Source organism: Cherax quadricarinatus, chromosome 65 (assembly GCF_038502225.1).
Source record: "Cherax quadricarinatus isolate ZL_2023a chromosome 65, ASM3850222v1, whole genome shotgun sequence".
Lineage (NCBI taxonomy): Eukaryota > Metazoa > Arthropoda > Malacostraca > Decapoda > Parastacidae > Cherax > Cherax quadricarinatus.
The window spans coordinates 7,662,716-7,677,271 of record NC_091356.1 but is presented as its reverse complement, the minus strand read 5'-3'; the positions used below and the strand labels follow the sequence as shown (position 1 = coordinate 7,677,271).

Genomic DNA, 14,556 nt, shown 5'->3' with positions numbered 1-14,556 from the left:
AGTAGACGTTACATAACTTATAATAGTGTATCCCGTTCCGGGCTATTTTTTTCTATTATTGAGAAATAACTTAGTGAAGGTCTCTAGATCCAAGGAACTTGCGCCTTGTGATCCAGATAGACTTCCATGTAAACAAATTGTTAGGCATCAGGTTTATGTGAAAGAAATATTTATTAAAGAAAAAGATTACTATGTTAAACATTAATGGGTATATCAGTCAGGCAGTAATGTTACATGGTAATGTTTGCTTATAAATGTGTAATGTTCATGGTGATAATGCGAATGTGTTTTGTTTCAGGTGTGGTAACTGAGGATTGCTGTGTCTGCTGCAACACTGATCAACACAGCAACTTTGACCAATCTGAGGGGTGAAGACTACCACACTAGTAAATGGTCTGTCCCATAACATTTTTATATGGTGATGCATCAGTTGGAGACGTCGTTACAGTTGGGCAGGGCCCACTTGCAATGTTTTTTCCAGGTTATTAAATCCACTAAAATTTGGTTATTGAAGCAGATAGTAATTGTATTAGGTGGGAAGGTGGTGGGGAGAGTATAGGAAAGATTGTAAGCAATTGATATCAAAAGTAACTCAGTGGAGAGTATTAGCTTATCTCACGACCGGAGATGAAATCTCTGGCCAGGAAATAATGAGGAATGTATTCTATAGGTTACCTTGAATGAGGTGGAAATAAAAATTGGATTAATGGGTTGTAAAGCTTAGAATTGAAGGCTGATTAGATTTTAGGAAGTTTTAGTTAGTGTAATATATTTATTATGCAGTCAATATCCATCCTGCAAGATTGTAGGAAGCAGAGATGAAATGTGTAAGTGAGATATCATGACTCAGTTGGTAGTGGCGTCAACTGAAGAACCGAGATTCTGTCCCGGGCACAAGTAGGCATGTTCCCTTATATCCATTGGCACGGTTCACGTAAGGAGGAACACTGGAGCATCCCTACTGGCCCTGAGTAGGCCTACTGGTAGGGGTCGCATCCTGGGGGAGTATAAATACCCTAATAAAAATGTCATAGATGTCATCCTGACTTGATTGTGTAATTCAGTGTTAATCTACCGGGTTAATAATTATACTGAGATAGTTTAGTATTGAGGGTAATGGTAGAGGTCTTGATGCCGGGTGTAAGGAAAGCCTATTAAATCAGACATATCCATTATTAAGACATAAAGGAGCACTGAAGTAGGCCTATTGGCACATGTTAGGCAAGTTCAACTCTCAACCACTCATTTGTCTAACTTATTTTTAAAACTACACAGCCAGAGTTTTAGCTTCATATGACGGGATAAATTTTCCTTAGGCAGGATATATTATAGCCCTTGATCTTACCTAGACCCCCTTGATCTTACCTAGACCCCCTTGATCTTTCCTAGTCCCCCTTGATCATACCTAGACCCCCTTGATCTTACCTAGACCCCCTTGATCTTACCTAGACCCCTTTGATCTTGCCTAGACCCCCTTGATCTTACATTGACCCCCTTTTATCTTTCCTAGACCCCCTTGATCTTACCTAGACCCCCTTGATCTTGTCTAGACGCCCCTGATCTTACCTAGACCCCTTGATCTTACCTAGACCCCCTCTTACCTAGACCCCCTTGATCTTGCCTAGTCCCCCTTGATCTTACCTAGTCCCCCTTGATCTTACCTAGTCCCCCTTGATCTTACCTAGTCCCCCTTGATCTTACCTAGACCCCCCTTGATCTTACCTAGACCCCCCTTGATCTTACCTAGACCCCCTTGATCTTACCTAGACCCCCTTGATCTTACCTAGACCCCCTTGATCTTACCTAGACCCCCCGATCTTGCCTAGACCCCCTGATCTTGCCTAGACCCCCCTGATCTTGCCTAGACCCCCCTGATCTTACCTATACCCCTTTGATCTTACCTAGACCCCCTTGATCTTACCTAGAGCCCCCTTGATCTTGCCTAGAGCCCCCTTGATCTTGCCTAGAGCCCCCTTGATCTTGCCTAGAGCCCCCTTGATCTTGCCTAGAGCCCCCTTGATCTTGCCTAGACATCCCTGATCTTACCCAGACCCCTTGATCTTACCTAGACCCCCTTGATCTTACCTAGACCCCCTTGATCTTACCTAGACCCCCTTGATCTTACCTAGACCCCCTTGATCTTACCTAGACCTCCCTTGGTCTTACTTAGACCCCTTGATCTTTCCTAGATCCCCTGATCTTGCCTAGACCCCCCTGATCTTACCTAGACCCCCTTGATCTTACCTAGACCCCCTTGATCTTACCTAGACTCCCTTGATCTTACCTAGACCTCCCTTGGTCTTACCTAGACCTCCCATGGTCTTACACCCCCTTGATCTTGCCTAGATCCCCTGATCTTGCCTAGACCCCCTTGATCTTACCTAGACCCCCTTGATCTTACCTAGACCCCCTGATCTTGCCTAGACCCCCTTGATCTTACCTAGACCCCCTTGATCTTACCTAGACCCCCTTGATCTTACCTAGACCTCCTTGATCTTACCTAGACCCCCTTGATCTTACCTATACCCCCTGATCTTACCTAGACTCCCCTTGATCTTACCTAGGCTCCTCTTGATCTTGCCTAGACCTTCCTTGTTCTTGCCTAGACCCCCCCTGATCTTGCCTAGACCCCCTGATCTTACCTAGACCCTTTCATCTTACCTAGACCCCCTTGATCTTACCTAGACCCTTTCATCTTACCTAGACCCCCTTGATCTTACCTAGACTCCCCTTGATCATACCTAGACTCCCCTTGATCATACCTAGACTCCCCTTGATCATACCTAGACTCCCCTTGATCTTACCTAGACTCCCCTTGATCTTACCTAGACTCCCCTTGATCTTACCTAGACTCCCCTTGATCTTACCTAGACTCCCCTTGATCTTACCTAGACTCCCCTTGATCTTACCTAGACCCCCTTGATCTTACCTAGACCCCCTTGATCTTACCTAGACCCCCCTTGATCTTACCTAGACCCCCCTTGATCTTACCTAGACCCCCCTTGATCTTACCTAGACCCCCCTTGAACTTACCTAGACTTCTTTGATCTTACCTAGACCCCCTTGATCTTACCTAGACTCCCCTTGATCTTACCTAGACTCCCCTTGATCTTACATTTACCTTCATCCCCCTTGCGCCTCCACTGCTCTGCAAATTAGTAAGGCCTATACCTGGAGTATGCTGCGTAGTTGTCGTGTACATATATAACACACTGTAGGTCTACAGTTATTTAGTTTCTACTATCAAACTAATTTATAGAATTAGGTGGTGTTGAGTAGGATAGGTAAGGCATAGAACTGGAGAATCTGCTATATGCATTATGAATGCATATAGCAGGGGAGAGTAATCTCCCCCGAAGGCATAGATTACGTAGAACTGTTGGCCTTGGAACCCACCAACGACCCTCAGAAGCTGTGTGGAATCTGTTATTGCTCGTGGTTTCCGTGGGGATGTTGGTGGGTTTCGGGCTTTGGGTAGTGGTTGTGGTGGGTGTTCTACGTATTTTATGCCTTTGGCCAAACTGTGCTGCAAAGTTAAATATTGATTCATTGAGTTTACACAATTTCATTTTTTTGGGAGAATTTAAGCGGCGTTTAGATTTCTTTGAATATAAAAGTATTAGCGTTCAGAATTGCAGTTGATTTCATAACTGCTTACAAACTAAGTAACTCTTCTAACAGACGCTAATGATGAAAATAATGAAATCCTGTGATCTGAAGTGTTAGTCGGCAGAAAGGATTCACTAACATCTGATGAGTATAGTTAAGGGGGTGATTTAGATTGGTATTAGTGAGAATAGGATTATTAACCCTGTGTTAGAAACCCAGAAAAATAGAGGTAGAGAATCTGGGGGCTTGAATGTAGTGGTCCTCATGGCTGGCATCCTAGGCACACCCTAAGTGGCAGGTAAGGTAGGTTATGAATTCAGGCTAGCATAGTAGTGTGTTAGGAGACTGGAATACAATGTTGTCTTAATGATCCTAAATACCTTCATGTTAAATTTGGATGCCCTTCAAGGGGTGTCTTTGTACTAGTGAAGGTATCTTGATACTAGCAGTTGCAAGTACCCTCCCCTTCCTTAGATCAAACCTGATTGCCTAACATTCTCACTGTGTATAACACCTATAGATATATCTATCTAGGTATGGGAAAATATGCACGTATGTAATAATTGTTTGCATGGGGGGGGGAGCGGTAAACTATGACTTTCATCGATCTGTCCCCCCCCCCAATCAGGTTTGAATAATAGAGTAGTGCACGTTGACTTTTCATTTTTTTTTCCAGTTAAAAAGACGTCTAAGGGATATTAGGAGTAGGTTTGGCTAGGTTGTAATATATGTTACGGAGTTGACCTTCAAGTTTAATTGCCACAGAATTTTCAGTGTTCTGTCTTGACACACGAGAACTATTGTGCACGCTGAAGTGTTTGCAGTGAAGATAGTGTCGCAACACTGAGCAGTCGTGTACAACACTGTATAGTCAGCACAGCTTCCTAACACAGTCATGAAATTTAAAAATGTATCATACCTCAAACTACTAATAATGGCAGTATTGAGGCTATCCGCCTCATTACTACTGTTGTTAGTAGGGTTGGGGTAGGTATATTTTTTTTTTTTACCCCGAGCTTAAAGCTCCCGAATTGTTGTCCTCCTGCTGACAAATACAGCAGTTGAGGTTTTTCTCAATTTATTTCTTTTGTGCTCCTTGAACACCTTTGTGTGTGTTCCTTGAACATTGCTGTGATAAAGAAAATAAAAATTTACAAATAAATTCTAAGATAATTAAATTTCTGGAATCTTTTAGGTTGAAGATATTCCCCGTGTTGTGGGCAGCTGTTGTGTGGTGAAGTCCATGTTGTGGGCAGCTGCTGTGTGGTGAAGTCCATGTTGTGGGCAGCTGCTGTGTGGTGAAGTCCATGTTGTGGGCAGCTGCTGTGTGGTGAAGTCCATGTTGTGGGCAGCTGCTGTGTGGTGAAGTCCATGTTGTGGGCAGCTGCTGTGTGGTGAAGTCCATGTTGTGGGCAGCTGCTGTGTGGTGAAGTCCATGTTGTGGGCAGCTGCTGTGTGGTGAAGTCCATGTTGTGGGCAGCTGCTGTGTGGTGAAGTCCATGTTGTGGGCAGCTGCTGTGTGGTGAAGTCCATGTTGTGGGCAGCTGCTGTGTGGTGAAGTCCATGTTGTGGGCAGCTGCTGTGTGGTGAAGTCCATGTTGTGGGCAGCTGCTGTGTGGTGAAGTCCATGTTGTGGGCAGCTGCTGTGTGGTGAAGTCCATGTTGTGGGCAGCTGCTGTGTGGTGAAGTCCATGTTGTGGGCAGCTGCTGTGTGGTGAAGTCCATGTTGTGGGCAGCTGGAAGTCTTGAGATATCACCAGCAGCAACACCCCATAACAATGTCTGCAAAGATAAAAGAATGGACATTACTAGATTCATAAACTACAGCGAGCAATAGTTTGAATTCTTGCTATGTATTTAGAATGCTTCCTTCAATATTTTGTAGAAAGAAAAATTGCTAAAATATTTTCAAAAATATTATCAAAAATCATCATGAAATTGGATTAATCAAAGTTTTTTTTAAATTACCACAGGTTGATGGAACTGGAAGAGCTGGAGTTGTTGGTGTGGTGGATGGCAGAGGAATGACTAGTGGCGCCACTATTCTTGACCGTCATGGCTAATTGGCGCCATTGACCTGGAGGAGAGGTAATGACATCAGTGGTTGTTGTGGGGAGGGGGAAGGTCGTTAAGGGAAGGGTCGGGGGTTGGCTACTGGTGGAGGGGTTTGGGGGGTGAGTAGTTACTGGTGGGAGGGGGATGGTTGTCACTTAGTAATTATTAAAGGACTAACAAATGTGTTAACGTGGCTTGAACCTTGTTACTTGAAACGCCTTGGACCAAAGACACCCATTTGCCACATATTCGTAATTCTAATGAACAATGTCCAAAGACTTGTTGAAAACCGTCTCCTTGATGTTGGGCTTACGTATTTGACATCTCATGTGGGTTTAGTGCTTAGTTTTGATCAGGGCCGGATTTAGACCTTTGGGGGCCCTCAGTATGAAAATTAAATTAAATTACAATTAAGAAATGAACTAAAATTAATGATAAATAGCAGTTCTCGGAAAAAATGTTAGGTTTCGAAGAAGTTTGATTTTATTTTTCTCAATTTTATTGACTTTAACTATAATTTTCAGTTTGTAATATATTCCATCTATACTATATAATAATTACTGATGGGTATTTATTTATATCTTTGGTGCCACACTTTCAGTATATATATATATATATATATATATATATATATATATATATATATATATATATATATATATATATATATATATATATATATATATATATATATGGTGGCAGTTGACCAAAAGGACACATGCTTTTCTCTGACAGGAAACCACATGTCTGGGTCTGAATTACATGGTGGCGCTTCACTGTCCATGTCTACAGAAGTATCTGTAGAATGTGGTTGTGGTGATTCATCACCTTTGTAATTCAATTTAATTTCCATATTGAGGGCCTCCCAAACCTAAAGTGCCCCAGACCCCCCAAAGGTCTAAATCCGGCCCTGGACTCGGTGAGATCGAATAGCACTCTCGATTGCGATAAAGTGTTCAGTGCATAATGATTCCTCCGTATACATGACCCGTCCGTACGGCTACCTTGATGCTGGTGAAGGGCCCTTGATTCTGGAAATTGAATCTATCCTTCCCTTTGACAGACCCTGATTACGACTCTTTCGTCCCATAAGTCTTGCGAGTATTGCGCTTTTCCGTAAATATAACAATTATAATAGCAATACAGCAATAATAATAATAATGAAAATTCCCCAAATTTCATCCTCTAACTTCACCAGTGCCAGTTTTCCTCCGGGTTCCATTCGGCTCCGACTTTCTTCCTCTGGCTTCCTTTTATACGATGGAGTGTGCCATTTCCACTCTTGGATGAGGCGTGGCACTGTGTGTGTGTGTGTGTGTGTGTGTGTGTGTGTGTGTGTGTGTGTGTGTGTGTGTGTGTGTGTGTGTGTGTGTGTGTGTGTGGCACTCTATCTCATATTGATACCCATACCCTCCTCCAGGCTCCTGGGTAGGTGAGCGAGCAATAAAGGCAGTGTCATGAACGCAGTCACCCGTAAGCTCAACAGAGCGTGTGAGTTGATGCTAGTGATACGCGTTTGATCCAATGAATTGGAGCTATTCTTCCCTTTTTCGGAAGAAACCTGATTGCCTCACATTCTTTAGGTGCTGTATAACCCCTACGAATTTAGCGTTTCCTCTAGGAATACATTAATTTCAACTGGAGGGTTCGCACGGTCCTCAGACCAGAGTCACATTTCAGTCCAACATTAACGAAATAAATGACAATTTCATAATTAACATTCACTTGTAATATAGATTTACAATGAGTTTCTCACATTAAAATTAATTTACATTTAGAGTGCTATTATATATGCTTGATAATGAAGCTTGTATTTGATTAATATATATATATATATATATATAAAAAAAAAAATCTGGGTCAGCTAAGTGACCGACATTTTTGTATTGTGTTGTCTACTGCCTTCATATACTACTTAAGCTCTCCCAGTACTCGTGTCAGTGTTGTATTAGTGTCTGTGTACTGTCATCAGTACCTCTATTAGAGGCCTAGCTTCTCCCTACGAGCCCCGTGAGGGCGGGGAATGTGGCTAGGCCTGGGGACACTTGGTCCCAAAGATGAGGGGGTACTATACCTCCTCCCATGGGAGACTTAAGTCTCGAGACACTCCCCAGATAGGGAGCCAAGGCCGGGTCACCACTACTTGGAAAAGACCCGGGCCGGGAGAATACCGGTGGAAAAAAAAAAAATCAGTACCTCTGTTGCTGTAGCTCCTTCTTATGTAAGTAAGGAAACTTGTCGCTTGTAGCTGGGGCATGATATTGTGGTGGCATGATATTGTGGTGGCATGATATTGTGGTGGCATGATATTGTGGTGGCATGATATTGTGGTGGCATGATATTGTGGTGGCATGATATTGTGGTGGCATGATATTGTGGTGGCATGGTATTGTGGTGGCATGGTATTGTGGTGGCATGGTATTGTGGTGGCATGGTATTGTGGCGGCATGATATTGTGGTGGCATGATATTGTGGTGGCATGGTATTGTGGTGGCATGATATTGTGGTGGCATGATATTGTGGTGGCATGATATTGTGGTGGCATGATATTGTGGTGGCATGGTATTGTGGTGGCATGATATTGTGGTGGCATGGCATTGTGGCGGCATGGCATTGTGGTGGCATGGCATTGTGGCGGCATGGCATTGTGGCGGCATGGCATTGTGGCGGCATGGCATTGTGGCGGCATGGCATTGTGGCGGCATGACATTGTGGCGGCATGACATTGTGGCGGCATGATATTGTGGTGGCATGATAGTGGTGGCATGATAGTATCAGGGGGAAGGAGGAGTGATGGTAGTGTCTGGGGGGGGGGTTTGTATGGTGTCGAGGAAGGGATATTATGGTGATTAGGAGAGGGGTGTCAGTACGGGGACGAGGAGGGGGAGGGCAGTATAATGTCAAGGAAGGGGGGGTGTCAGTATGGTGTCGAAGGGGTGACAGCGTTGTATTGAGAATGCAAGAATGGGATGCTTAATGATCCCCGTGTAGTAGATAGGCTTTAAACTTGTATAAATATATACTTTTATTCAATTCAATTCAAATTCAAAGTTTATTCTCTATAAGGATTACAATGCTGAGTTTACAGAAATTTGGTTATTGTTTGGTTTACATGTAGTAAAATTGTGATTACAGAGTGTACCACTAGAACGCTTAGCATGGCTAGGCATTTCGGGCATACTTAGTTTTATTCTTAATTGTAAAATATTACAAATTATGAGGTAAGTTGGTATTATGGCTAAGTGACTAAATACTAGTTTGTGAGTTTAGCAATGTGAATGCTTTTGTTTTGGCACAGTACATAGTTTCAGTATTGGAGTATAACAGGATTCATTATTTTAAGACTGAGATTAATATTTCTGTTTATGGTCAAATGAGTGAGTGAGTGTAAGTGTGAACCACCAGGTGGTATTCGTGTAGTTAGTTGACGGGGTGTATCAGGGAGATAAGATTTTTTCTAATGGTAGTTTTGAAGGTGATGAATGTGTCTGCAGTTCTAGAGTTCTCAGGTAGGGTATTCCAGATTTTAGGGCCTTTGACATACATTGAATTTTTGTAAAGGTTTAGTCGGACACGGGGAATGTCGTAGAGATGTTTGTGTCTGGTGTTATGCCTGTGGGTTCTGTCACAACTATCAAGAAAGCGTTTTAGGTCAAGGTTGATATTAGAGTTTAAGGCCCTGTAGATATAGATTGCACAGTAGTAAGTGTGGATGTACTGGACTGGGAGTAAGTTTAGATCTATGAAGAGTGGGGGGGGGGGTGTTGCCAGGGATGGGATTTAGTGATTATTCTTACTGCAGCTTTTTGTTGGGTTATTATTGGCTTTAGGTGTGTTGCTGCAGTTGATCCCCAAGCACAAATAGCATAGGTGAGGTATGGATAAATAAGTGAGTGGTATAGTGTGAGAAGGGCATTTTGCGGCACGTAGTATCGTATCTTGGAGAGGATCCCAACCGTTTTGGATACTTTTTTGGCTATATGCTGGATATGGGTGCTGAAATTCAGGTTGTTGTCAAGGTATAAGCCTAGGAATTTTCCCCCATTATTTCTGGTAATTAGAGTGTTGTCAATCTTAATGTTAATTTGTGCATCTCCTGCTCTGCTACCAAACATAATATAGTAGGTTTTGTTAGTGTTAAGCGTAAGTTTATTGGCTGTCATCCAAGTCGATATTTTAATCAGCTCCTCATTCACAATGGTGTTGAGGGTGGCAAGATTAGGGTGAGAGATGACATAAGTTGTGTCATCAGCAAAGAGAATGGGTTTCAGGTGTTGGGATACGTTTGGAAGATCATTGATGTATATGAGGAAGAGCAGGGGACCAAGGACACTTCCCTGCGGAACTCCAGTATCAAGTGGCCGTGTTGCTGATGCTGTGTCGTTAATGGTGACGTACTGATACCTATTAGTAATGTAAGATTTGAAATAAGCAAGCGCATGGCCTCTTATACCGTAGTGATCAAGTTTGTGGAGTAGGATGTCGTGGTCTACTGTGTCAAAAGCTTTTCTTAGGTCAATAAAAATTCCTAGTGGATATTCCTTATTTTCCAATGCTGTGTAAAGCAGATCTAGCATTTTTATGATTGCATCATTAGTGCTTTTATTTTTCCTGAATCCAAACTGGCAGGGGTTGAGTATGTTTTGAGCCGTTATAAACGAATACAGTCTCATGTGCACGAGTTTCTCAAAGATTTTGGATAGCAATGGTAAGTTAGATATTGGCCTATAGTTGTTTAAGTCTGTAGGGTCACCACCTTTATGTATTGGTGTAACCCTTGCCATCTTGAGTAGTTTCGGGAAGGTGCTAGTCTCTAGTGACTTGTTAAAAAGTAATGAAATAGCATGCAAAAGGACATGGGCCGCTCGCTTGTACAGTAATGGTGGGACATGAGACAGATTCCCCGAGTTATTTTTAAGTGACTTTATGATCTCGGTGACTTCCGTGGGCTCAGTTGGTGCAAGATAGAAGGAATTAGGGAAATTCCCATCTAGGTAGTCCCCGGCATGGGCATTGGTATGTGGGATTTTACTGGCGAGATTAGATCCTATGTTTGAGAAGAAGTCGTTTATCTTGTTAGCTGTGTCAGTGGGATGTAGTGGTGTTTCATTAGGTTTAGTTAGGACAATATTCTTGGTTTTTCTCAGTTTGTGGGTCCCTAGAATCTGAGAGTGTTTTCCAGGTCTTTTTTATATCTCCTCTAGTGTCTGTGAATCTACTGGAGTAGTATAGTTGTTTGGCTTTTTTTATTACTTTGGTGAGAGCTGATGAATAGTGTTTAAGAGTATCTTTGTGTATTAAGCCCTGTCTATATTGCTTTTCATATTGGTGTTTCTTGTCAATGGATTTCAGAATGATGCTGGTTAGCCATGGGCAACCAAGCCGTTTGTTTGTGATCTGTTTTGTTTTTATAGGACAATGTTTGTTGTATAGTCTAAGTAATTTGTTAAGAAAAATGTCTGTCCAGTCATCAATACCATTGGCCTTGGAGAATTCTGTAGGCCAATCAACAGTCTCTAGGTCAGCTGTGAACTTCCTTACTGAGGCCTCGTCATGGAGTCTAAATGAGACTTTGTTGTATTCAAGTGGTGGTTTACTAATGTTTGTCAGGAGGAAGGTAGGGTAGTGGTCTGTAGTGCTATCTGTGATTATCCCTGATTTAAGGGGGGCTAGTATATTGGTCCATATGTGGTCTATTATGGTTGCACTTGTCTCAGTGAGCCTGGTTGGTTTAGTTATTGTTGGTATGAGAAGTGTGTTGTTCATATTGTTGATGAAATCAGTTACAGGCTGATCATCTAGTAAGCCAAGGTTGATGTTGAAGTCTCCAGCTAAGAGAAGGTGGTGCTTATTCATTTGTCTGTTTGTTATTAGTGACTTTAATTTCTCACTGAAATTTGGGATGTTTGTGTGAGGTATCCGGTAAATGGCACCGATTGTTATAGGCGTCTTAAGGTTTTTTACATTAAAATTAGCAAAAATGTATTCCCCATATTCATCACTAAAGCAAGTGGTGCTAAGACAAGATAATTGGTTAGAGTAATAGATTGCAATACCACCCCCAACTTGGTTTGGTCTGCAGTTGTGAATTGCTGTGTATCCTGGTAGAGGGTAGATATCTATTGTGTCTTGCTTAAGCCAGGTCTCAGTAAGAATAATGCAGGAGAAGGGTGTCTTTAGTGATTCAAGGAGTGCTAGGAGGTCATCATAGTGTTTGCTTAAGGACCTGATGTTGTAGTTAAGTACTGATAGACTTTTAGCATTGTTTAGGATAGTGGTGGCTTGTGATGCTGTGTAATAAAGGCAGTTACTTTCCAATAGGTTTTGATTGGGTGTCAGATTATGGAGGTTTAGATCAGGGTCAACGTGATCAATCATCTTCTAGGTTTAAATTATGGTTATTTATATCCTGAGTTGTGTGTTGAGTTCTAGTACTGATATCTGTAGTGGTAGGAAGTTTGGACAAGTATATAGCTAGAGTATTTTGGTCATGTAGGGTATAGTCACTACTACACATAATGAAGTTGATGTTGTCTATGTGTTGTGCTTGAATGAACTAAAGTACAGCTAGGTATAAACTAGTAATGTAAAAATACAAATTAAAAATAGAACAAGACTCTCACTTGTAATTGCACTAAGGTCTAATAATGACTTTTGTGGAGTCTATGTTTTGAGCTAGAATGAGCTAAAGTACAATAGGTTTAATCTAATAATATAAAAGTACAAATTAAAAATAGCACTAGTCTCTCACTAGTAATTGCACTATGGTCTAATATAGTGAATTTGGTATTGACTATGTATTGAGCTAGAAAGAGCTATAGTACAACTAGGTTTAGTCTAATAATATAAAAATACAAATTACAAATAGCACCAGTCCCTCACTAGTAATTGCACTATGGTCTAGTATAGTGAATTTGGTATTGATTATGTATTGAGCTAGAATGAGCTAGAGTAAAACTGTGATTAATCTAATAATATAATAAAGGAACAAGACTCTCAATTGTAATTGCACTAAGGTCTTATAATAAACATAAGTTATTTTAAATGGCTTTGGCTTCACGTCAGGGACGAAAAAGTGTTAAGATTAGTAACCCCAGAGGTTCAATAACCCAGGAAAACCTAAGCCAGCCATTGTGGCTTTTCCACTGAGGGTCCTTAGGTACGTCCTTAGATGCGACCCACTGCCTGTGTGCTGTGACGATGGGCAGCAGGTGTTAGGAGACCTTTTCCCCCATACATTTCTCCCCATCCCGGGGTTGAATCTGGGTACTTTCATTTGTGTTCCGAAGTCTTTAAGGGGCTCGTAAGTCTTCTAATAACATGTTCATTTTGGACAAGGTAGATCATAGTGGAAAAATTAATGTTATTAGAAAACCGGGGAACTTACGTGCCTCACAAGTTTGAGTAAACTGGATCACAAGTGGAGGGATACTGATGAACTACCACCAGTAAACTGGATCACAAGTGGAGGGATACTGATGAACCACCACCAGTAAACTGGATCACAAGTGGAGGGATACTGATGAAATACCACCAGTAAACTGGATCACAAGTGGAGGGATACTGATGAACCACCACCAGTAAACTGGATCACAAGTGGAGGGATACTGATGAACCACCACCAGTAAACTGGATCACAAGTGGAGGGATACTGATGAACTACCACCAGTAAACTGGATCACAAGTGGAGGGATACTGATGAACTACCACCAGTAAACTGGATCACAAGTGGAGGGATACTGATGAACCACCACCAGTAAACTGGATCACAAGTGGAGGGATACTGATGAACCACCACCAGTAAACTGGATCACAAGTGGAGGGATACTGATGAACCACCACCAGTAAACTGGATCACAAGTGGAGGGATACTGATGAACTACCACCAGTAAACTGGATCACAAGTGTAGGGATACTGATGAACCACCACCAGTAAACTGGATCACAAGTGGAGGGATACTGATGAACTACCACCAGTAAACTGGATCACAAGTGTAGGAATACTGATGAACTACCACCAGTAAAATGGATCACAAGTGGAGGGATACTGATGAACTACCACCAGTAAACTGGATCACAAGTGGAGGGATACTGATGGACTACCACCAGTAAACTGGATCACAAGTGGAGGGATACTGATGGACTACCACCAGTAAACTGGATCACAAGTGGAAGGATACTGATGAACTACCACCAGTAAACTGGATCACAAGTGGAGGGATACTGATGAACTACCACCAGTAAACTGGATCACAAGTGGAGGGATACTGATGAACCACCACCAGTAAACTGGATCACAAGTGGAGGGATACTGATGAACCACCACCAGTAAACTGGATCACAAGTGGAGGGATACTGATGAACTACCACCAGTAAACTGGATCACAAGTGTAGGGATACTGATGAACCACCACCAGTAAACTGGATCACAAGTGGAGGGATACTGATGAACTACCACCAGTAAACTGGATCACAAGTGTAGGAATACTGATGAACTACCACCAGTAAAATGGATCACAAGTGGAGGGATACTGATGAACTACCACCAGTAAACTGGATCACAAGTGGAGGGATACTGATGGACTACCACCAGTAAACTGGATCACAAGTGGAGGGATACTGATGGACTACCACCAGTAAACTGGATCACAAGTGGAAGGATACTGATGAACTACCACCAGTAAACTGGATCACAAGTGGAGGGATACTGATGAACTACCACCAGTAAACTGGATCACAAGTGGAGGGATACTGATGAACCACCACCAGTAAACTGGATCACAAGTGGAGGGATACTGATGAACCACCACCAGTAAACTGGATCACAAGTGGAGGGATACTGATGAACCACCACCAGTAAACTGGATCACAAGTGGAGGGATACTAATGAAC

At 42.3% G+C, this 14,556-nt stretch overlaps 1 protein-coding gene and 1 long non-coding RNA gene across 2 annotated transcripts in view; one reads left to right on the top strand and one right to left on the bottom strand.

Moving 5' to 3' along the window:
• Positions 1 to 14,556, top strand: part of LOC128700613 (uncharacterized) — a 71,427-nt gene that overhangs the window by 360 nt on the left and 56,511 nt on the right. Inside the window, exons 2-3 of the long non-coding RNA XR_011393831.1 lie at positions 299 to 481; positions 5,583 to 5,697. This is a non-coding gene — a long non-coding RNA (uncharacterized lncRNA). The remainder of the gene's footprint in view (positions 1 to 298; positions 482 to 5,582; positions 5,698 to 14,556) is intronic.
• LOC138854623 (uncharacterized) lies at positions 4,801 to 5,619 on the bottom strand. Its single transcript, XM_070098819.1, has 2 exons — positions 5,578 to 5,619; positions 4,801 to 5,391 (listed from the first exon to the last, which is right to left on the bottom strand). The coding sequence occupies exon 2, from the start codon at positions 5,332 to 5,334 to the stop codon at positions 4,801 to 4,803; it is 534 nt and encodes a 177-aa protein (XP_069954920.1). The 5' UTR covers positions 5,335 to 5,391; positions 5,578 to 5,619.